Source organism: Sinohyriopsis cumingii, chromosome 15 (assembly GCF_028554795.1).
Source record: "Sinohyriopsis cumingii isolate HCF-2022 chromosome 15, ASM2855479v2, whole genome shotgun sequence".
In the NCBI taxonomy this organism is placed as follows: domain Eukaryota; kingdom Metazoa; phylum Mollusca; class Bivalvia; order Unionida; family Unionidae; genus Sinohyriopsis; species Sinohyriopsis cumingii.
The window spans coordinates 53,366,294-53,392,096 of record NC_142975.1 but is presented as its reverse complement, the minus strand read 5'-3'; the positions used below and the strand labels follow the sequence as shown (position 1 = coordinate 53,392,096).

Below are 25,803 nucleotides of genomic sequence, written 5' to 3'. Positions count from 1 at the left end.
CCAGGTCAAATCTCAGCAACGATGTATTTTCGTCTCATCTGTCAGCAAATTAAAGACATGACGAATGCTATGCTCACGATTTTTTAAAAAATAAATCATATGCTGAAGCTAATTTAGTTTTGTACGATAATAGCATCAGTGGGGTTCTGGCTAAAGACTAAAATTATCTGAATAGAGTCATGAGAAATTCTATTTTGAAAACAGGGTGAAAGATTTTGGTCTATTCAAGTCAAAATTATGCATAACTAATAAGCAGCATCATGCACATACTTAAAACTAATCCACGATCTTGATAATATACACCCATTTACCAAGTTTTATTGAAATTTCTCTTCCAGGAAAGTAGTTTCTAAATTTAAAGAGGTTACAAGCCTAACAAACCCACTAATATCTTAGAACAATGGTGACACTGCTTGTTTACGAAGCTGAATCAAGTCCCTATTAAAATTCAGTTTCCAGAATGACAAGAAGTTCAGACAACCAGATACAAGATTACATCATACTCACACACAGAACTTGCTCATAAGCATACTCAAACATCTCAACAACAAAAGACTACTTAACAAGTTTGGTAAAACTCAATTTAGAAATACAGTCACTAGATAATCAACAATTTCATCTGACCTGATACAAAATCTCCTTATTAATATTCATATATCTCAAACTGATGCAAGATACTGATCATACATGCCTCAATTCCAAGTTGCATCAAAATCAATAGAATAATGGCTTCCAGAATAACAAGTTTGTCAATCAGATGCAAGATCTTGATATTTCAAGTCTTTTTAACATGTCTTTTGAGCGGCAACAACCTCATTAATATTCACAGATCTTTATCACAATAGTGCAACTTCTTGACCATATCAGCCTGTATTCCAAGTTTGATAGGAATCAGATACATGGTTTCTTGAGTGATAACATTCAGCTATTCAGATACAAGATCACCTACTAATCTGCCAGGATTCTGCTCATTATCAACGTCATTAATGTTATAAGCCCATATTCCAAGTTTGATCAAATTCACATCAAAAACATCACCTCTATTGTGGTAAACAGCAATACAAAAGAAAATGCAGAAACCCACATATTAAGCACACTTTGTTTGTGACCGGGTGTATTAATTGAGAACATATGACACCTTTACCTGGATTTTCCTTTTAATGATAATCATCACGAGATCATGGCAATTACCTGTATTTCATTTTTACCTGTGTTTCGGGGTCTCCAAAGCGGCAATTGAATTCCAGTACTTTAGGTCCATCCCTGGTCATCATCAACCCAGCATACAACACACCTGACACAATAACAAATGCATGAGCTCACAAGTTGCCAAGAATAATAATTTTTAAAAAAAATAGATTGATGTTTGTAAATCCAAAATCATATTTTGTTTGCAAGTAGTTTTTGCACAATTGTGCTCATGATTTATTGAACGTTTCATCTCATTTTATCACCTTAACCATAGTCTGAAATGCAAAAAGACTAAATTTCTAAATATAGTTCCATATGAAATAATTATCCAAACAATTAATTATAAACAAATAAATGAAAAGTTGAACTTATCAGTATCTGCGGAGTTTTTTCTCCAAAGGTAAAACAAAAATGTGATACTCGTAATTTGAGCAATGTGAATTAAACATGATGCTATTTATTGCAAAGACAATGGAAACACATGATCTCACCCTTGAATGGAATTCCTTCTTCTCTCAGTCCATCAATGGTTTTCTGTATAATACTGACTTTTATGTCTTCCAGATCTTTCAGACCAAGCTGCAGGTGCATAAAGGTAACAGGCTCTGTTTTACTTGACAGTTTTAAATACTGATATCTTAGTAAATAATCAAGAAAAATAAGTATGCAGGACTAATAAGTTTTCAAGATTTAAAACTATGTCTTCGTGACTCGTGCTAATTATGACAAAATTTGTGGCCTAGTTTGTTTCTGAGCAAACAATAGTTGCCTGATAGAGGTAATACTAATACACTGTTTTCATATGTATGTTAACACAAGCATTGTTCATAGAGATTTCATCAGGAAAGTCCAGTACTTTCCAAGGAAATATTTTAGACATTTCTTTTTCAAGCACCATAAACTGCATCTAATCTTTAGAATAATGTGTGACTACATCTTGCGGATTTCTCAAAATTACAAATTCAAATCAAACTTTTAAATATTTATTCTTGAAATAGACCTAAGTGAACAACCTACAGCTGAGAGATGGGGGTTTGGAAGTAGTCATTTAATCAATATCAATTTATGACCAGTCTCCTTCCCCAAATTTATGATTCTATCTTTAACTTTTCATGGCTGCAAGCCAAAATAATATTCTAAATTCATTCATTACATCACTCTCATATTCTTCTTTTCAAACTTTAAAAACTCTATTGATTTCTCCTTTTTCTGATCTGATTGAAATTTACAAAGATCACTCTCCTCCAACATTTTTCAATGACATCCATGAGTCACACTGATAAAGACTGTTTTGCTTAACATATGGTACTGTTCTATTAAAAAGTACAGACTGGTCCAATAGCTAAATATATTATTAATGAATCCATGATTTTAAAAAAATCATATTTCAGAAACCTGTCAGTTTTCTTGCAAATATGTCATACAATTGATACAAATAGAAAGTACATATAGGTCTATGATAGAGAAATGTACTTGTGTGCTATCCTGATGCAGCAAACTTCCGGCTTTTTTTAACAATATTCTCCAATTTATATGATGAGTGGTATTCAAGAAAAAATAATAAAACTTAAGAAAGAAAAAAAAACCAAACTTTTCTTATTTAAAGATTTTTTTTTCTTTCATGTAGCAAAAAAGTGGAATCAATATACAGGCCAACATAAGAAATAATTAGGTGGAAGAAAAAAAAGTGTAACATTTACTTATTTATTTAAATTCCATCACTTTTCAACAACAACTGGACATTTTCAAGCACTTTTATTGTACATTTTGGAGCCGACTAAATTCAGTCTCTTTTTAAGGTAACTACTCAAACTCAATTTTAAAGGTAAACTATCTGAACAGAAAAACTTTTTCAAGATAACCATTGAAATTCAATCACTTTTCAAGGTTACCATAACAATATTAGTACTTTTCATTGCTACCATCAAAATCCTATTATTTTTCAAGATAACCATTAAAATTCAAGCACTTTTCAAGGTTACCACCAAAATCCCAGAACTTTCAATGTAACCATCAAAATCCATGTACTTTTCAATGTAACCATCAAAATCCCAGTACTTTTCAAGGTAACCATTTCAACTCCCAGTACATGTACTTTTCAATGTAACCATCAAAATCCCAGTACTTTTAATGTAACTATCAAAATCCCAGTACTTTCAAGGTAACCATTAAAATCCAAAGTAATTTCAAGGTACTCAAAAAACCTGAGTACTTTTCAAGGTAACCATAAACATCCCAGTACTTTTCAAGATTTTGTGAATGCCAGCACTAGTACCATATATACTCACTGACAATTTTACTATTGCCGAGGAAGGGTCACCTTATAAGCCTGATGTACAAAACAAATTTGATAAATTAAGCGGTAATGTTTTAAACTCTAGACGTCTGCAGTAGACAAAAATACTGTTAATGCAAACACTTCTGTCTTATGCCTCCATTCCCATTCAGAAATGTGTATGGTATGCATGGTGTTTATCTGTTTCATGATGATATTCATTACACAATTGTATCTACAGTTCAAAATTTTAATAATTTGAAAACATGGGTAAATTAAATATCACCCACCACAAAGTCAAGGTTCCATCAGTGTTGTTTACCATGGGTATTTAATAACTAGTAAATTGCTTCCATTTTCATGCAAGTTTCTGGTATCAATTTTCACCAGATTTAAAGGGGTTGTTGAACCCCAAACCTGGAAGGTACAGGTGTCAACACACATGATGAATTCAGCAAATGCTGATACTTCAAAAATGTCGCTGAGTGGTCTAAAGAACTCTCCATTACGGATCACTGCCATCTCACCTCTGTCTGCATGGGTTCGAGTCTAGGATTCCGCCAATGTGGGTATGTGAGCAAGCTTGCCAGTAGCTTCTCGTGGGTCGGTGGTTCCTCCTGGGGTTTTCCCGGGTTCTTCCTCCACCATTAATACTGGCCGCCATGCATAGCCTATCGTGTGCTGAAAAATGGCGTTAAACCCAACAACAACAACAACAAAAATCAAAAATGTCTATATCACTACTCTCAGCATTAAAATATTTAAAAAATTCAAATTTGTATAGTCCCTTAAGAATAGTTTATACACAGCAATAGGTGACCCACTCACTACCATTCCTGCAAATAGTCTGCATTAATATGCAAGAGATGTATTAATACATCACTTGCCAGCCAATCAAAATAGTCCCTGCTGTCACATGCAGCATCTTTGTTCAACTGTTCTTAGTCTGGAGCTGAGAGCGACAGAACACATATTTCTGTCAAAAAAGCTGCTATCCCCACCTCAATACCTAGTGTTCAACGGACATGGGAGTGTCTGTGCTGCTGCATGTTGCTTACCCTAAATAAAGCAGTCTCCCTGGGGCATTCACTTTATTCCATTCCATTTATTCACCCAAGAATCTAATGTCAGCACTATATGGTGTATTCAAACTAAACCAGCGAGTGAAGGCCACACAGTTGCCGCTGTCATCCCAACCTTCATTGGACAGCCCAGTTTTCGCTGAGCTCCTTCAGTTTCCACTATAGAAACTTTACTCAAGGATTACCCATAACATTCTGTCAGGGAGTTTCACAGACCAGCTGTGACCTCTGTACAACCATATTGTGCCATTCAGTAACTACTGAATCAGTGAGTTAGAATGAACCAAAACAGTTTCATCTGTAGCAGCAGCCAGTCCCCCCACCCCGACCAGCAAACATAAATAAAAACCTAACTGGATATGTATTTTGTCGTGTATAAACAATTTAAAGTTTCCTATTACAGGTTCTGATTGGGTACACTGATTTGTAATCCTCTTCCAGGAATACACACAATCTCAATCATGTAATTGCAAAAATGTACAAAGTTAAGTTAGTATCTTGCAAAGTAAGTTAGTGTCTTGCAAAAGTAACAACTTCAAAAATCTATTGAAAAACAACCACTTCTGCAAATTTGTTCCTCGTAATATGTCAATTCTGAGAATGATCCAACTATAGTGGTCCCAATCTTAAATGGCTCCCTTTATCAGCAAAATCTTTCTACAATCAGAATTTCTTGGCATCAACAAGTTTTTGTTTAAAAAAAAGTAACATAGTAAAACACCCACCCTCTAAGGTTACCAGTTTCCAGGGTATTAATGCAAAAAATATCCAATTAACCCTCACAAGCAGATGCATTGCAGATCTCATCAATATGTACTGATTTCAAAGTTTATCCCACTGACCTCTGTTCCTCCATGCCAATTAAACATTAAACTTTAAATCCATAAATCCAATTATCCTTACTGCTACATGTTCCATGGATGTCAGGTTTTATTATGCTGCACCATTTAAATGCATGGATCTGTTACGTGTAAAGCATACCGGATATTTCAACGTGTCTTAGTTTTGGACTTTAATGGTCAGGGTCTACAAATCTAAGAAGAATGTGTTCTTGTCTACAACTACTAGCATCTAAAAAATGAAAATGAATTTAGCTCTGAATACTTGATATTTTTCGGAAGGATGTAAGATCTACTATTGATAGTTATACTGATGTGATCAGTCCCAAATTCAACTCCATTTTTTAATTGAATCTCATCAAGAAATTCAGTCAAAAAAACATTTTCTTAGCTTTGTTAAGGCATATGCTGTGTTAAACAGCTTCTAGTAACATTCAGATTGTATTTAATTATCACTCTATAAATCACCCTTAACTTTTTTTACCTTAGATGTGACCTTTCTATTATCAAATTTTAATTGGTATGTATTGTGCTTTGCACTATTTTATTGATGTGTTAACAGCGTGTTTTTCCTTGTGATAAACTGTCCTGCAAACAATCCACTGGTTTTATCTGTAGCAGAAGGGTATTTCTTACCACACAAGTCTGATGTTTCAGCAATAATATATGATGAAATCTGACAACAAGACATAACCTTATCATTACTATAATACTAAGTGAAGTATTTCGTGTTGTCACAGATTTTGCCATATTTTATTGATTTAACATCACACTCCTGTGCTATTATGTATCTTACAAGACGTGATTTTATGCAATCTTCATTGGCCAAGAGCCAAAGCAACTCCTGCAGCCAAGAATCCTTAAACTACCATTTTCTTTTTTAATTGTATTCCATGCCACAGTCAAGTTTAGGTTTAGCCTATTTTGTTGACTTTACATTCAACTTTTCACTATTCAGAAAAAAGGTTAATAACAAAACAATCCATCAAGATTCATCCCAGGCCTGTGAAAATTCATCATGGTTGATTATAATGGTTTAGAGAAGTCCAGTGATTGGTTCATAACAACAAATTCTCAGGGAAGCCCTATCCTTCAGCCAATAAATATCATTCTGATGTAACTGTTCAAAGATATTGTATAAACCATGACTGTCTGCTTTCATTGGTTGTATCCATAAAAGCTGGCTGGTTTCAGTCCTAATTGATAAATTTCAGCATATACTATGTAAATATACAACACTCTCGTAAGGTACTCACTGGTTAAATAGTATGAATCACTGAATGGCACATATGTAAACATTGCTCAGCCAAAATGGGAAATAATGCCCTTTCAAGTTACAGGAAACAATGTACATGTCCACGGACAAGTAACCTTGCAAAAGTTTCCATCCATAACAACCAATTTCCAGCTCGGACGATATGACAATGGATTTCTGTACACCTACTAGGCAGATCTAACAAGCCTAACAAGACTTTCTCAGCAAGGCAGTAAAAAAAAAATTACCAAAGTTTTGTAAGGTATAACAAAAAATGTACTATTGAAAACCTGAAAAACATGTATTTAATAAGTTCGAAAGTTAAATGAGACTGAAGCAGAACTGGTAAACATTATGTTCAATTAAAAGTTTGTAAAGATCACTTAGACCTTAATTACCTACATTACAGTTTCAAAAACGGTAGTTCCAAATGCTATGGAGCTCAATTATTTCTTTCTATCCGTAAGACTTTTTCAATTTCATATGATGATGGCAATCACACATTCAATCTACAGACATACTCAAATCAACACATGTCCAATAAATGTAAGTGTTGCCCTTCCTGGTTTTTCGCTGAATATTCCGTTTTATGATTCGGCACAGACTATTTTACACTTTTTCCCTTTTTTTTTTTTGAATATGTATCTCATGTGGATATGTTGCATCAAAATATATGTGCAGTTTAAAGCATCTGAGTTGCTCATGTTAAGTTAGCCTGGTTCCCTGACCACCTCTAATATGAAATCCAGATCAAACTCAAACATGGACAAGTCAGTATCCAGGTTTAACCAAAGCAATCAGATTTCTTATCGATTCCTTTTATTCCAGATGTCAGTGTTTTAACCCTTTACCTTATGCAAGCGCCTTTGGACACCTCTGCTTCATTCGCATGGAAGCACTTTTGGACGCCTCTACCCGATTCACATACAAACACCTTTCAACACCTCTACACCATTCTTATGGAAGCACATTTTGATGCCTGCTGTAAACATCTGCCATTTGTAGCAGGTTTTTGTTGCGCCACCTTCAGGGAAAAACCCCCTATTATATACTACATTCATTGGTGTGAATGACCATTACTTCAAATCATGTGATCGCTGTTTATGCTTTGGTGGAAATCAGCTATTTAAAGTAACTGGGTCGTATTCTCCACCCTCCAAAATGGAGGTCACTGATTTCGTTCATTACTTACTAGAGTTTTCATGATTAGAATCACGACTACGAAAGCTTCAATAACTTAAGTAAAGGCTCTGATATTGATGTAGGCAGCAATTAGTTTTTATAAATTATCAAATTCAGATGATTCAGTAATGTAGACACAAAGAACTTGTAAATTTTGAGTATGAGAAATGACAGTTACAATTGGTTACACGGCTTTACTGATTTGATTGTGAACGAGTCCTCTCAAGATTTTAATCCACATAACAGAAATTCTTCAGTGAATAATAATTATACAGCTATAACGATCAGATTTTGCTCTTAAATCTCTCCATACATATGTGTACTAAAAATGTAAAATGGTTAAAATTGCTGTTAAATGTAACAACACAACACTGCTGAAAAAATGTACTATGTGAATGGAGTCAAACAAGTAACAGGTGTTCTATTTATAGTGCACTGCACTGGGTAGCTTTGCTACATGTATATCAAAGGGCTAAAAAGCCATACACTCTATGAGGTAATGGGTTAGGAGTCATTTTTGCAAGACTTAAAGTCAAATCATAAGGATTGGCAAGTCTGTCTAAGACCTATGAATAAAGAATGGCCGACAGTTAGTGAAGATGTTAATATACCACTCCCTCGATAACTTGCACCCGGATAATTGAGAACTTACTTATAACATGGAGTCAGTCATGGATCCCATTTTCTTACTAGAAAGTACCAAAAATGATACTCCTGTTTGTTGAACATGAAGAAAATCACGATCAACATTGGTAAATAAAACCCTGATATATTGCTCATTTTACATACATGCCAACCCCTGGTGAGGAAAAAGTTTAATCCACATATAACATGCTAAAAGTTCAATGAACAGTTATACAAAATGATTTATTTACATCTATCATCTTTTAACATCATCTACTGCTTCAAGTTTTCATTTGTAGCACTTTTAACTTTAGAAAGCAACAGATTATCATGTTGCATTTCAAAACACTTTGTACCAGCTGAGACCATGAATGTTTTGCACACCAGTAGAGCACTAAGTGCTGGGTTACTGAGCCTGGATCTGAATTCAGTTTTATTTTTGTTAACAATAATGAATAATCTCTCAGTCAGCATTAGAATGGTAAAGAACCAATATTCCTTTCATAACCTGACAAAGAAGAGGAAATTTATATCTTCCAGTGACTGGTTAATAAAGTGCCATTGCGCATCAACTCTATCTGCATTAAGTAGGATGTCAACTTGATGCTTCAGGAATTCTCCTTCCAGATAATCCAAGGTGGCCAAGGGTGGCAACAGAAAGGAATATCTCTTGAGAAAGAATGTTACGCTTTTAAAGCTTTTTAACTGCTATCATTTACAACAGCAACTGCAGTATTTAAAAGCACTTCATTTCCATATGGGAATTTCTAATGCATGTAATCACAGGCTGTAGCATAATAATCCCTAACATTATCATAAAACACCTTCATAGCAAGAGAAGAATTGTGTTCTATGAATTCTCTTGCTTCTGCACCAATAGCAAGATCTTCATTATCTTTCTGGTTTGCTCGGTCAAGAAAATCTATATCAGTTAAAAGCTTGGCTGATGAAATGATTTCTGGCTTAATAACCCTTATTAGCAAATCTGACAACTGGTTTGACAGAATCTTGTGCATAATATGAATGCATGGTTCTTCTTTCTGTAAGACAACATTTGCTGCATCAAACAATGGAATGGCATTCTTCATAAACAAGCAATACAGCTTTGAAACTGGATTATTAAGTTTTCTGAAAACTGTCAAACACGTTGATTCTTCCAAACAGTGAACAGATTCGGTTTCTTTCTGTGACATCATAGTATCCACTTCGCTAGTTTTGCCCTTATAAGAATAGATTCAGTATGCTTTGTACCCAATTTATCCTCTGAAGAACAAGATCCAGTTGGCTGATTTAGTTTACTAACAATGGGTTGAAGTTTTGTCACAACATTTATCTTTCACAATCTTTGCCTGAGCGCTGAGGCCCTCAAGCTGGATAGATATAGGATTCTCAAATAAAAATTCCATGGATTTAAATTTCTTCCTTGCTGATAACCGATCCTCTTTATTGTTAGTATTTCTATCTACACTTGCATCTCTTGCTGTCTTCGGACTTACAATAACAGATTCTGCTTTTGTGCTACTCTTCTTCACTTTTTCCCCCCGGTTTCTCTGTGCAGATTCACTTCCAGTTCAAAAGAAAGCTTGTAGTGCCGTCCAAAACTCAAGTAAACGGCTGATACATTTGCCAAAGGATAACCATCTTGTACACACATTCTTTATGACTTTAGTCTTCAAGGTCAAACTCATCTTGTAACAACTTTAGAGCTGGCTTTCTTTTACTACTTTTCTCCAAATAATAGTAGATACCAATTAGCAAATGACCAATATCTACTTTCATCAGCAGCCTTTCCAGCAGCAAGGTGCATCAAATGACAGGGACAACCTGTTATGTACACTGATGGGGACATTTTCAAAATATAGGATTCCATTCTTTTATGAATCCCAGTCATCACTGATGCATTGTCAGCTGAAAACACCAAACAGTTCTGCGAACTTATGTCATGTTTCTTCAAAGCATTATCAAACAAATCAAAAATGCTTTTTCCAGTGGAATCTACTGTTAATTCTGGTAATGAAAGAAGAACACTCATGACTCCCATCTGTGACAATATTATATCTTGCACAAGCAAGTTTTCATCAATTCTGGAATCAGGAAACGTCTGTTTGAACAAAGTACCAATGTGGTCTTCTACTGCTAGGGATAGTCCGTGTTCTATTAAGAACTCTGCATTTATAACATTCATGTCTGCACTCGAGTTCTGTTGTAATTAAAAAGGTAATGAGTCCGTAAGACGAGCTAATTCGATGTGTTTGTTTTCCAGTGTTTTTCTACATCAAATTTACCACCATGACCAATATTAAAATAATTTCCGCACGGCCTACAATGGGCATGCTGCTGCTTGAAAAAGGAACATTGTTTTATGTCATTCATGTATTCATCTTTGAATCTTTGGAGGATTTGGCTTTTTGTCTTTCTTTCTGATCCATATATGTTGTTGTTGGGTTTAATTCCATTTTTCAGCACATGATAGGTTATACATGGCCGCCATTATTAATGGTGGGGGAAGAACCTGGGAAAACCCCAGAAATAACCAGCGACCCACGAGAAGCTACTGGCAAGCTTTCTCACATACCCACATTGGCAGAATCCATATATGACAAATTTTAGCAACAAATATTAAAATTCTTTCCACACAGCCTGCAATGAGTGTGATGCTGCCCAAACTTAGGTCATTCATGTATTCATCTTTGGAGGATTCTGTTATTTTTTGTTTTATTTATTTCTTGACTTTTTCTAATCCAAATGTGAAATTATTGAAATAAAACATTTTCTGCTCTAGCACAAACATCGACTAAAATAAATAAAGACTTTTTTTTTAGCATCAAATACCTTTAGACTGGTGGTTCTGTACCAAATATGAATCAGAGCATAGAATCTCCGAACAAAGATTAAAAATTAGAAAACCAGACTGTTTTCTCATCACTAAGCCATACAGCTGCTATCAATAGAATATAATGATGGTTGCAGGGCTATTGTACTCTTGTACAAAAGCCATTAGACATGACCTATAGTGCACTATAGATTGGTTCTCTACCAAACATGAATCAAAAATGAATTTGAGGTTTTGAAGCAGAACCAGCATGTTTCTTGGAAATAGGACAGTTGCTATAAATAGAACATATTAATACTGTAGGAAAGTGCAATCAAGTCTACTGACGAGCATACTCTTATGTAATAGTTACGTAGAAGCCTTCTTTTGATCTATAGATTTTTTTGGGAGGGTGGTATATCAAAAACGCATAACCATTGCACCCTTACAGGCATGGCATAATTTAGTGAAAAACAGGGCAATGATTATAATTAGCATATATGGTTTTATCGTTGAAAGCGGTTGATATAACCTAGAAATTTGAATCAAATTATCAAACTTTTACTAACATATCATGTATTATGTTAAAATTTCTTTCCAAACAACATTCTTGGTACACCATAAATAACAGTATGCAATGAAATTTTTATCAGTGAAATTACTACTAATGCCAACTTTAGGCAGTACTTTAATAAATAAATACCAATTAAGCACGTTCTTTTTATCAGGTAAAATGCATGTTTTGGTTACAAGCCTGAGTTCAGCTTAAGTGTAAATACAATGTCCCCTGTTGTATTAAAGCGTGAAATATGTCAATCTACCGTAACAGCTATGTCCATGAGCTGTCACTAAGTGTCTATGGTATTTTGATACCTAATTTGCTGTCTTGTTGCACTGAATTAAAAGCTGACCTCCTCGTATTACCACATTAATTATGTCTTTTGTATCAAATAAACGGGTTGGACTAACTTAAAAGTTAAAAGGCATGTAAATCAAACCTGCATATGGGCTAGTGGCCTTGGTCTAGTATCAGGTCAACTCATTTCAAGCAATAAATTAAAGTAACATACCCATTCACAAATGTAATCAATGACAGCAAGACAACAAAGAGAAATGAATACTTGATGATGTAAAATTCTGTTTCACAGATGTTTTATGAATGAAAAGCTAGTTTCAGAGTTTGTAGTTAATTTGTAATTCCTGAATTGGCACTCATAGATTTCCTTGCAAATGTGAAGTTTCATTGTTACTTTCCATGAAATCAATGCATCAATATTTTATTACAGAACAATACAACAACAAAAAATGACTTTCAACAATGAAGGCTGCTTCATGAACTGAGATGCATAAGAGTAGAGAGCAAAACAGGGAGCAAAAGGATCAGGGAACCAGACTACTCAAAAACATCACAATATTTTCATGTACATGTGAAGGTTGTTGAATCAAATTGAAATAATGTCAGTGATCTCTCAGCGGTTGGACATAAAGGCAATTTTTATATCAAAACAAATAACTTCGTTAGAAAAAGCTCTTTACTGAGAATTATTCCCAACATGATTTTAAAATGAGTATTCGGTCATTAAACAGACCAATTTGCTCCCCACTCCCCGCCGAGGTTTACTCAGTGTCCAGTGAGGATGGTATTGATTCACTGTTATGAAGGTAGCTCAATCACTTGCGCCCTCACTTATAGCGCAGTCTATGTTTTAGGACCTCGTTGTGCGCACACTATCGAGGAAGACGTGCATGTATATGTCTTCAGCTGTTGCTGACACCAACGCCAGAGTTAAACACAATGAGCTAAACCCCAAGTTTATCTCAATTCACTATACACATGACTACAGTACAAAAGGGAAAGAACATCAGAGACATAAAATAAGTAAACAATAAATACAACCTTGGAGGAAAGACACCATACAAACATTAAGATAATTCATATGTAAATCCTACTTGTAATGAAAGATACAAAAACACAAGACATCATCAAGACATTTTTATATTACTAATATATGCAATACAATAGTACATAAAACAATAGAAAGGAATTTAGCAATACAAAAGGCAATTAAACAATAAAAAAATACAACAGATTTATAAAGTTTCCCAAGCTTGCAGTTATAAAAGATCAACTTAGACATCTGACTTTCTTGTAATTCATCTGAAGAAATTCAAAGTTTCCAAACAAAAATTGCACATTAAAGTAAATTGTCAAAATACAAGGTTTAAAAGAAACAAACTATCCAATGATTCTAAGGCATGTACATCACAACAATTCAACAGCCAAACCTGACCATGTCTTTGAATAACAAAGGAAAAGGAAAGTAGCGATAAGAAAGAAATAGTATAGGTAAATCTCCCAATTTGTAGCTTCGGTATGGAAAAGAAAACGTTTAGAAAGCTGGAATCTGGTAAAAGATCCCTTTATCTTAACCTCCAGCCATTCCAATATTGAGCAAAATTTTCTTTACCTTAGGATAGGGACAAAGTGCTCCCATGCCACCAGTGTTGGGCCCCTTATCATCATCCAAAAGTCTCTTATGATCTTGAGCAGGAGGCATCAGTGCAACTGTGGAACCATCACTAAATGCCAAGACCTGAAAATAAGAGTGCATACAAGTTTAAGAATACCAGGATGTTAAATCTTCAGCCTGCAATATCATCTACGGCAACATAAACAAAACTCAGTATATGCATAGTTCACTTTATCTGACAAAGACATAAATTTTGATTCTTACCCTTGGCTAAGTGACCATTTCAGAAAATGTTTTGAAAATACAATGATGCTGAATCAAGTCACACCCTAAATCAGGTCATTCTTGTAGTACGTCACAAGATAATTTTTTATATATAAAAACAGAACATTTCTGAGTCAATTATGTTTTTCCAAGAATGCATATTAGATCACATTAAGCTCCTGTACTGCCCGAAACAAGCCCATCCTAAAGGAGAAATAAAAGGTCTTTCCATTTACAAAGAAAAATCACTCTTACAAATTATATTCCCTCACCTACACTAGGCAGCCATGTGTATACCGTTTCTCAGTTTTAATGCGCAAAACCAACACTGGCAGGGGTGGGACAGAGGGTTTAACCTGCAATGCGATCAGGTATTCTCTGAGACAGTCAATCTCATTAACATACACTGATCTGAAGCAGTATATATTCCAAGTTGATATGGTTTCCAGAGTGATAAGATGCTAAATTAAATCATCAATAGATCACTATCAATACTCATCCAAGATCTTGATAATACACATCAATATTTCAAGTCTGATCAAATGTGGAATCAGAATGAAGACCTTCAGAGCGACAACAAATGCAACATCCGCTCATTAATATGCATGCATCTTACTCATTACCAAATCATTCAGAGACCTTGATGATATAACCATAGGTTCCAAGTCTAATAAAAATTGAATCAGAAATCTGACCACTAGAGCAGTAACAAATTCAGCCAATCAGAAGTAAGATTCACTAATTAATATGCATCAATCTCACTCACTACCAAATCATTCAGAGATCTTGATTATATAAACATTTGTTGCAAGTTTAATAAAAATCGAATCAGAAATCTGGCCTATAGAGCAGGAACAAATTCAGCCAATCAGAAGCAAGATTACCTAATTAACATGCCTGTATCTCACTCAGTATCAAACCCATCCAAGATCTTCCCAATACAAGGTGATGTCATAATTTGGATGAGAAGTATGGCTTACTGATCAAGCTCAGGTGCCAATTACTCCATTAAGATGCTTGAGATCTTGATGATGTAGCCATATACAGTGTATTGACATAGCTGCCAACCCCAGAGTATACAAATACTGACTCCTTATGATAAAAATACTGATTTTCAGGAATAAATAATGATTTTTCAAACTTTAATGCACATGTAACTATTTACAATATCTACAACCATTAGTAAAGTAACTTAATTTACAAAATGCCAAAGATGCGTTATATTTATTTCAATCATTATCGATTCCAATGTACAACTTCCACTGATGATCTGAATTCTGTGATTTTTTCTTTCTTCACTAAACTGTTTTCCTTCAGCACATGAGTAATAATTTGCATTTTTACTGAATGGAAAAAGTGCAAAATAAATCGCCAGCAAGACTAGAAACTGAGGAAGGTTCATTTCTATAAGAAATTAAGTAAACTGAACTTCAATCGAATTACATCAAGGTTCTCTCTGGCATTTATAAACGTCGCAAGATCAGTCTGTGTTGTTGATGATGAGGCAGCAAGCTGATGTTTATTTGCTTTTTTTTATCATTAGCGCCTCCATGAACAAGAGTGAAATCAAAATTACACAATTTAAAAAACTCAAGGTTATCTCGTTTACTAGATGGTTTTTCAAATCTAAACAGGATGACACAGTTATCCTTCAAGTTCCATTTTCTTTTCTTTGCTGGAGAAAATTCTGAATCTTCTGCTTTCCTTTTCGCCATGATCAGAAGTTGTATACTAAGAAGATGGGATACAGCGATAGTGGCAACTGTTTGTGCAATCCAATATGGCGGTTAAAGACTGGAAAGGTAGCCTCGATTTTGAATGAACCAATCATATTTTAGAACCCTATATCACTATATCCATGCGATATATTTACTCTCAGAATGTAACTGGGTGCCCGTTATATACAAAAAATTGCAAGGAAATTTTTAATTTAATTTTTTTAAATTAAAAAAATGGATTTTTAACAAGAAAAACATACAGCTATATTCAGGTTAAAAATACGGGACAAATATGGAAAAACAGGACACTAGGCAGCTATGAATTGATCATAGTTGGATCAGAACTAATACTGGTGTTGTGGTGATAGAGGTTTGGTGACCATCTGGGGAGCCACCGGAGCCCAACTCACAACTGTGCATGCCAGCCAATGTTTCAAATGGCCATGCCATATCAAAGGCAGGACTCGTCAAAATCATTCAAATTTTCAAACTTTCATCTTTTTTTTAGGCGTACATGATCCCAAGAGTTCAGAATACACCAGTCAAAAAAAAACAACCTACTTGAGCTATAAGGCTAATAGTCAATCCATAAGGCTCGTAGTCAATCCATAAGGCTAGTAGTCAATCCATAAGGCTAGTAGTAAATCCATAAAGTTATTAGTCAATTCATAAGGCTAGTAGTCAATCCATAAGGCTAGTAGTCAATCCATAAAGCTAGTAGTCAATCCACAAGGTTAGTAGTCAATCCATAAGGATAGTAGTCAATCCAAAAAGCTAGTAGTCAATCCATAAGGCTAGTAGTAAATCCATAAGGTTAGTAGTCAATCCATAAGGTTAGTATTCAATCCATATGGTTAGTAGTCAATCCATAAACCTAGTAGTCAATCCATAAGGCTAGTAGTCAATCCATAAGGCTAGTAATCAATCCATAAAGCTAGTGGTCAATCCATAAGGCTAGTAGTCAATCTATAAGGTTAGTAGTCAATCCATAACACACAGAAGGAGACATTGTCAGGGTTTACAGATCCTTTCCATCAGCCCTAGATAACACAATCAAGATCCTGCAGCCTGGTCTATCTTGATGTATCAATGGCAACGGATTATTTTCTTGGACACTAAACCAAGCTGCATCAGCAGGGCAACCAAACAAGTTGTAACACATGCGTAAGCAAGCAATATGGGGTCACAATAACCTTCTTAGGACTGCTGGAGAGAACACCTGCCCCCCCCCCCCCCCATAAATGACAGTCAAGGTATCAACAGCTCAGGACTCTGGGCCCAGGAATGGGAATAAAGATGGGCAGTTTACAGTCCAAACTACTGAAAAGATTTTTCTTACCAAGTGGTCCCACTTGATGAAAGACATGGAAATGCCTGCAAGTAACCAATTGACATGGTCTACGAACCTGCCCAGTATGTGCTGGGCTTATATGTAGTTTTGGTACAAGGTGCATCAGCAGAGGCACTCCCATAACACAAAGTTCCAATGAGTTTCACCTCCCCATCTTGAAAAGGCAATTCAGAGTTGCCCAACATAATCAGGATCATCTTCCCATATAGCCAATCTTTCCAAATATAAAAACCATGGAAAACAGCCCTAGTTTCATTTTGAAGAGGTAAAGTTCTTTCTATTGTATCCACAACCTGCTGCTGTCATAAAGCAGGGCAGTAAGTGGGATCCCAATCTGACAAATTGACTTCTGTACAGATTATGACTTCCAGCTGGGGAGCTTCCAGCATACATGCCAACCCCTGGTGGGGAAAAAGTGTAATCCAAGTGGGCAAAAAGAGTAATCCAAGCAGAAAAAGAGTAATCCACATATAACATGACAAAAATGCAATGAGCATATGTACAAAATGATTTATTTATTCCACTGTACTTTTAACATCAATTACTGCTTCAAGTTTTCATATATAACACTTGAGCTTTAAAAAGCAAGACTCTCATATTGCATTTCAAAACACTTTGTACCATCTTAGACTTTGAATATTTTGCACACCATATACAGAAGAGGAAATTTATTTATTACAGATATAGGGTCTTTTATCTGGGAAATATGATGGAAAAAAATCCACTCTGTCCAAATGAAGTACACTGTCAGGTGAAATGCCAACTTGATACTTTAGGAGTTCTCCTAATTTATCAGGAGCCTTTCCTGCAGCATGGTGCATCATATGACAGAGACAACCTAATATGTACAATGATGGAGACATTTTTCAGAATATAGAATGCAGCTCCTTTATGAATTCCAGTCATCACTGATGCAGTGTCAGCTGAAAACCCCATACAGTGGAATCGACTAATTTCTGGTAAGGAAAGAAGAGCACATGTCAATTGGATAGAATCCCAAAAACATTCACACCATATCCAAAATGAAAGTAAGTCCAGATGGTCAGTCAGTGTGGGTGACAGTCAGACTAAAAAGGGCGTATGTACTGGCCAGCTGGCACAGAACGTGCAATGTGGTAACCTTACTATGCATCTTGAAAACTGTTAACAGCTGAACTGCTGACTAATGCCAGTAATCACTGATCAACAATCTATATAATAAAGCCAGCTCAGCCAGACATCTTGACAGCCAGGATGGCACAAGACAGCTTGAAAACTGTAATGGCTGGCTATAACCAATTGTGCATTGTCTTTAAGGCATCAAGTCCATACATGATCAGATAGGGGTACTTATGCCTACGAACTGCCAAAAGAGGGAATCTTCCTTTATTATACAACCGACAGCTGGGAAAACAGCCACAAAGGCAAATTCCCAGAAGCTAACATTTCATATGTAGCTTTCTACACAAGATATCACATTTACTATTTTTATGTGAGCAGTGGATGATGTGATAGTAGTCATCAGAGCTGTCTGGGAATTAATGGGATGGGAATGTCATCATGAGCTGTCTGGGAATCAATGGGATGGGAATGTCATCATGAGCTGTCTGGGAATCAATGGGATGGGAATGTCATCATGAGCTGTCTGGGAATCAATGGGATGGGAATGTCATCATGAGCTGTCTGGGAATCAATGGGATGGGAATGTCATCATGAGCTGTCTGGGAATCAATGGGATGGGAATGTCATCATGAGCTGTCCCAAAATGCTCACCACTGATTCAGAATGAAGACAAGGGCTTTATACATCCAGGTCCAAAACCTGGACTGCAATCCCTTCTCCCAGCCTTGAGATCTTTATGCAAGATGTTTGACCAAATCCCATCTGCAGACATACTAAAGAAATGCATTAATTAGAACATGAACACTCAGTGCACCTGGCATCTTCTAACTCAAGTATATTCCAAGGTGTCTTCAGCAGCCTTGAATTGCTTACACTTCTTGCATCATGAAGATATTTCCCCCAAAAACACTTTTAGAAGAGCAAAATGTAATAAATATACATAAATTAGGTGAAACACACGAAGAGAAAACATCTATAATCCCAGTAAATGAAGAAAAAAAGAATTCACCCAAATTATAAAACTGACAAATAAACACTTCAACCACATTAAACTGCCATTATCACAAAAGATTATTAATGGATGACTTGATAAAAGTTCAAATTGCGATGGATTCAGAAGGCACACTAATTGGTGCAGTTGAATCATTAGCCTCCTTGATTTTTGGATAAATTTGTTCTAAGACGAAGGACAATGAAACCGATGATAGTACACATTTTATGACACGCAGTAAATCAAATGCCATCCGGTTACAAAAGATTTATTAGGCTTTTTGTATTGGCTTATATGTAATGTGTTGGTCTATAATATTGCTTCAAAAAGATTATAAAGAGACTGTTAAAAGAACGACTTTAAAAGAAAAATGAATTAATAAAATTATTCTTTGAATGGACAATGCATTTGTTTGTTAACTGTGCATGTTCAATTGTTGGTTTATTTGTATATTTAGAGAGTGAGAGAGAGAGAGAGTATGCTGCACAAGTTGCATTATGCTATTTCAAGCTATAAATAAATACAAGTCAGAGGAACATTTGTCAGTACATTTTTTACCCCCACATTTTTTATTTGACCCCCAGTTCTGACACCATGGGTATTTTTTAACCCTCAGTTTTACCCCCCTGGGGGATACAATGATGCATTTAAAAGTCCCCAAGGGTGATTCATGACTGATGCAGTAAACATTAGTTCAACTCAGAAAGTTTGTCAAATTTACTTGAGCATTAATTTCCTCCAGTAGTTTCACAAACTGCAATTCCAAACCCTATGGATTTCAGTGGCTTGTTGATATCTCAACTTGATGTAATCCATAAATTAAAAAATTCATGTACCAGCAATCATCTTTCCCAACATGTGACAAACTCAAATTACACAAGATGTCCATTAAATGTAATTGTTGCCCTTCCTTTTTCCCCAAGAATCTGAGTATTCCCTTTTATTTTTCTGTACTATTAAAACTTTTTAAGAGGTTTATTATCGCTTTCGTTCTGACATGTCACTTGCTAGATGCCATTTAAAACAAAAATAAGCAGCATCCATCCCAAAAAACATGCTGTAATGTACCTTAGGTACTACAGTAAAGTTAGTCTGGTTCCCTGATCAATTCTAGTAAATCTTAAATGAAACCAAGATCTGAATCAAACACAGACAAGCCAGTATCCAGATTTTACTGTAATCATATTTCCATAATTTGTGCTTTTAATCCACAAGTCCATATTCTAAGGGTCATTTCCAAAAGACTTAAGGCAAATTCTTAAGGGTTGGCAGGTCTGTTATTGGCCAAATTTAGGGGTGCATACATAGCTGCCAACCCTCCAAACTCGCAATTAGTGAAAATAGGGATAAAAATTGGTGAATTTTTACATGAATTCGTGAAGCGAGTCCAAGAATTTTTGTCGGAACAAATGTTTAGCATGGTCTCCAGCTGATAAAGATAGATTGTGTTCAACAAGAAAACTCACAAACATTGCTTCAGAGTTGGTAGCTTGCAGGTCTTCCGTCGAGAGCTGAAATCTGCTGGGAGTTCTTAATTTTCCCAACCTCTGTGTTTTTTACTTCCTCACATTATCTCTGCCACTATGTCCAATGCTAAAATTTGTGGAACACTGCATGCAAAAAGCATGATGTATATTAGTGTTTGATGGCAGAATGTACTGCCAATTTTTGGTATATTCCAACCTAAACTTCACTTTTTGTGCAATACTGTCATTTTCAAGAAGTGGTGCTGAATGGTAATTATAATCAGTGTTTGTGGTGCATGTGCAGAGCAAAATTCTGGTTAGGCCCCAATTTCTCTCAAAAGCATTTGCAAAACTACTCTTGTACATAAAGATTAAAATATGCTAAATGCATGCTACAGGGCCAACTGTACCAATCAGCTATAGTTCTATTAATATCATGACTAGCAGTACTGAACCGTTTCAGCAACTGCCGATATCACGACTAGCAGTCAACGGGAAATCAGTTATTTTTTTAAATAATTGAGAATTGGGGGAATTCATGATTTTTTTGCATGCAGAGTGAATCAGTGAATCGCTGAAAAAGTTGTGAAATTCATGCCAAATGTGTGAGGGTTGGCAGCTATACATTAATCTATAAAAAAATATCTGAGATATTGCAAATCTGAACCTTTATATGATTCCCCAGGACACAAATATGTAGTAATGTACATTTCAGCCTGATATCTGCATAATAAGAATGTTACAAGCCTCAGTTGTAAGCCAATGAATTCAAAAGTGAAAAAAACCATGCTACTCCTCAACTGGCCATAACTTCAAAAGTGAATGGAATTTTTTTAATAAATTTTGCATCCAGCTATCATTTACAGATATACAGTTGGAAAACATTTCATGAAAATTGGGCGTTAGGAAAGATTTTTGGATTTTAGGTGATTTGGAATGGAATGACCCAATTGGGGGCATATCTTAAGGATCAGATGAACAAATATAAACAAGTAACAAATTTAATCCCAAATTTGCAGTTTTGTGTCTTTTTTACATTTAAAATAAATATCGACTAAAAGTCTGTAACTTTTTTTAACAAGTATATTACTCACTGAATGGGAGACAAGATTTACTCACTGACACTTCTTCTCCCTCTAATAGCTCCTCCACAACAATGGTCTTTCCTGCCAGTCCAAACTGCTCCTCCTGAAGGAAATATTTTCTAAAAATGTTACTTTGTGAAAAAGTTTTTTGTCGGGCATGATCAATACATATAAATAATGATAACAATACATATAACTAAGGATTACAATACAGATAACTAAGGATTACAATACATATAACTAAGGATTACAATACACATAACTATGGATTACAATAATGCCCTCTCATCACTAGAAAATTAAGATCAATCTTTTGATTATTTATAAACTTATCTTCATTCAACAAACTTTAGACCAAATTAAAAAATATGTGTGGTTCTGGTTAGATTTTTCACAAATTTAGAGTAAGTAGGGCGGCATTGTACATTATTGTCTCTTAATTTTTGGGGTAGTCTGATAGATTTAAATGAAGCTAAAGCCAAGAACAAGTGATGGTCACATACTGAATTTAACTTTTATCTCAGTTATATCCCTTGGTTAATTTTTTTCCTGCAATCTTTTTATTCTTTTTTTCTCTCAAAAAAAATTGTATGGTCAGCAGGAAAAAGAGGGTTAGCTGTAGTATCCAGAACAATACCTACTTTTTTTTATAGGCCTACCAATACGAAATGCAAATTTTTTAAGTGGCACCTGTCTTAGCAGACTCTTCAATATATACAACTAAGAACATGATAGTCCCTTTTCTGTTTCATTATGATTTTTTACCTACATTTACAGTACACCTGTATGTTAAGGACAACAGTATGGCTGCTTCAGAGGTCTTTATAGCAATGTTTCGCTGGACACTCAAAAGCCCAAGACTCAAGTCTTAGGCCTAAACTATCTGTTTTAACAGCCGTATTTGAATCATGTCTCTTGATTAACTAATGCAATGCAAATACAGGAATTTGGCATCTTTTACTTGGTATGAACTGTCACTGACTTTATGTTTAGTAAAAACTTTAAAGACTCAAGACTAATTCTTCTGTGGAAACAACAGGACCTCTTGCTCAATCCATCAAACAACAAGACCCTTTACTCAATCCATCAAACAACAGGACCCCTTACTCAATCCATCAAACAACAAGACCCTTCATAAATCAATCAAACAAAAGGACCTCTTATTAAATCCATCAAACAAAAGGATTCCATGATAAATCAGTTAAACAAAAGGACTCTGTTCCATCCACCAAACAACAGGATCCTTTGATAAAACCGTCAAAGAGGAATCCTTGATAAATCAGTCAAATAACAGGACCCCTTATAAATCCATCGAACAACAGGACCCCCTGATTAATCCATCAAATAAGAGAACCACATGATAGACCCATCGCACAACAGGACCCCTTGCTCAATCTATCAATTAACCAGAGTCCTTACTCAAACTAGCAATCAACCAGAGTCCTTACTCAATCAAACAGTGAATTTGAGTACCAATGAAAATTTCACATTTCACAAAACCTCAAAAACTGATACCTGCAAATATGAATGAGTGAAGTAGACGATAGGCTGTTGAAAACAATGTACATCAAAGTCAAATTTGGGAATAGCAAGCTCCAACTTGAGACACTGCTAAATTTATTACCAAATATATAGAATCAATTGGTGAAAATTATAAACTGCTCCCTCAGACAACGTTCAGAATCACAATGTGGACAATAAAAAATGACATTAGGACTTTGTAACTAAATGTTTTACCAATTTAACCAGGGCTCCGAGTGGCCGAGTGGTCTAAAGCGCTCACCATTCCGGATCTCTGCCATCTCACCTCTGTCTGTGTGGGTTTGAATCTCAGGCTCGGCAAATGTGGGTATGTGAGAAAGCCTGCCAGTAGCTTCTCGTGGGTCATTGGTTCTTCCCATGATTTTCCAGGGCTCTTCCTCCACCAGTTATACTGGCCGCCATGTATAGCCTATCTTGTGCTGAAAAATGGCATTAAAGCCTACAACAACAACCAATTTAATCCCTTTTTGATTGTGAGACGTTCCAACATTAAGTCCCCATCTTTACACATGACAAGTTTGACTGTTTCAGTCTGTTAAGTAAATTCCCTTTCAGTCTAGGGGATGTAGTATTGACCTGATCCAACCTCCATCATGTTGTACTGAGGAAACTACTGAAGGTAACCTTTCTACCCATGATGTGTCCAATGATGATGTTCCAAGAAAGGTCTTGGACTTTTTAACCATGTTTGTATTAACCATATATGAAAAATTGGAATTTGTATTTTAAGGATTACACACATTTTTTGTCCTTTGTCTTTGCTTTGTTACCCTGTGTGTGTATGTGTGTCCAGTCAAACATATGACCTGTGCTTTCAACCGTGACTAATGGTTCAGCCAATCAAAGGGAAGGCTAAGGCTCCTTATCAGTATTCAAAATCCATGCATATTAATGAGGTGATCTTGTGTACAACTGAGTCTTCACTCCAAATGCCATATTTGTGATTCAATTTTTATCAAAAATTTGGAAAATGGCTTTAATAATTAAGATCTTAAATGAGTTTGATAACAAGCCCAATGTAAGTGATAATGATCAAACTTGATACATAGATTTACATGACCAAAAACCTCAATATGACTGATTTTTATTACATTAATGAAGTAATATAGCATCTGGTCGGTCAAGCTTGTTACCACCCATGAGACTATATGTCTGGTTCGACTTTGATCAAACATAGCATATAAGCTTTTCAAGATCTCAGACAAGTTCAGTAATGAATGAGAGCCACATGTATTAATGATTATATCTTGCATGAGATTGAATGAACTTGTCTCCATTCAGATCATTTATCTGATCTAATTGGAATATGGATTCATATCATTCAGATCTCAGGAGTTCAATAATGAGTGAGATGATATGTTGGCTGGTTGGTTTCTATATAAAATTTTGACTAGATCATACAGAAGTAGGAGCTGCAGTATCTCGGTATCAAAGTTGTAATCATATAGTTGGAGGTTCAATACCCACACAGGCCAGCCAGGTCTCACTGTCTTTATGTGTTTCTGGGAAAGGCACTTAGTTTCAATTTCTTCTGTACATTTTTTTGTTTTTGACGATCTTAACAACATTTTCAACACATTATTGTCTGTATCATGAAAATGAAATGGAAACTATGTGCCTTTTCTAAGGCTGACTTGGGCAGGTACTGAACCCATGACCTTTGGTCTGACACTCTACCAACTGATCAGAAATATGGCCTTTAGAAAGGTAACAGTTTTGATGAATGTGTGATGGATGATAAATGTCAAATTCAGGGCCATACTGTAAGCTAATTTAACTTTCTGGAAATGTCAGCTTATCACAATGATGCATACTCTAAGTCTTTGCTGCAAACTCTACTTTACCATTTGTCTATTAATACAGATGATGCCAAGATCCATAAGATCTATGTTAATTTTTTTCCTATATTCTAAGGCAGGCAAGATAAGCTCTTCAAGTACCTTAAGCATTTTCCTGGCTGCCTCACAAGCTTCCTCTACATTGCTGGCAACTGTAACACCTTTCCCTGCAGCAAGACCACTTGCCTTCACAACGAGGGATGGGTATCCTGCACTGAAAGGTTCATACAAAATTAGAAAACATATTTCTACAGACGAACATCCACACTTAGGAGCAATTCTAGCAAAATGATCATCACGGTGCACAGAAAAGTCTAACTTGATTTTGTCTTGTCTGAATAATTCTAGCAAAATGATCATCACGGTGCACAGAAAAGTCTAACTTGATTTTGTCTTGTCAGAATAATTCTGCTCAATCAAGCTAAGAAAATGCTTTATATTTTCATGAAGTTTACAAAGAATTTCTTCTGCTTTTATACCGCTGTCTCAAATGAATTGTCAAACATCTCAAATAAACAAACATTCTGAAAGTGTAAATGACCTCTTTCCCTGATCATCAACAACTTCCCCGTATGCTGATTTGGGGGAGGGGTTTGAGCAGGCACTTGGCCGTAACATCCAAGAATATGTGGATCCTAACACATTCAATACCTTTTGATAAAATCCAGAAAAAAAATATTAGTGGAGATCACATTCATTATCAGTTTAATATTGTA

The 25,803-nt window shown here is 35.5% G+C and overlaps 1 protein-coding gene across 1 annotated transcript in view; it reads right to left on the bottom strand.

The window, feature by feature from the left end:
• LOC149781807 (trifunctional purine biosynthetic protein adenosine-3-like) overlaps positions 1-25,803 on the bottom strand; it is a 96,516-nt gene that overhangs the window by 51,172 nt on the left and 19,541 nt on the right. The window contains exons 5-9 of the mRNA XM_089935972.1: positions 25,190-25,301; positions 21,742-21,810; positions 13,729-13,854; positions 1,683-1,770; positions 1,209-1,294 (exon numbers count right to left, since the gene is read on the bottom strand). Coding sequence (XP_089792098.1) covers positions 1,209-1,294; positions 1,683-1,770; positions 13,729-13,854; positions 21,742-21,810; positions 25,190-25,301 — 481 coding nt within the window. The remainder of the gene's footprint in view (positions 1-1,208; positions 1,295-1,682; positions 1,771-13,728; positions 13,855-21,741; positions 21,811-25,189; positions 25,302-25,803) is intronic.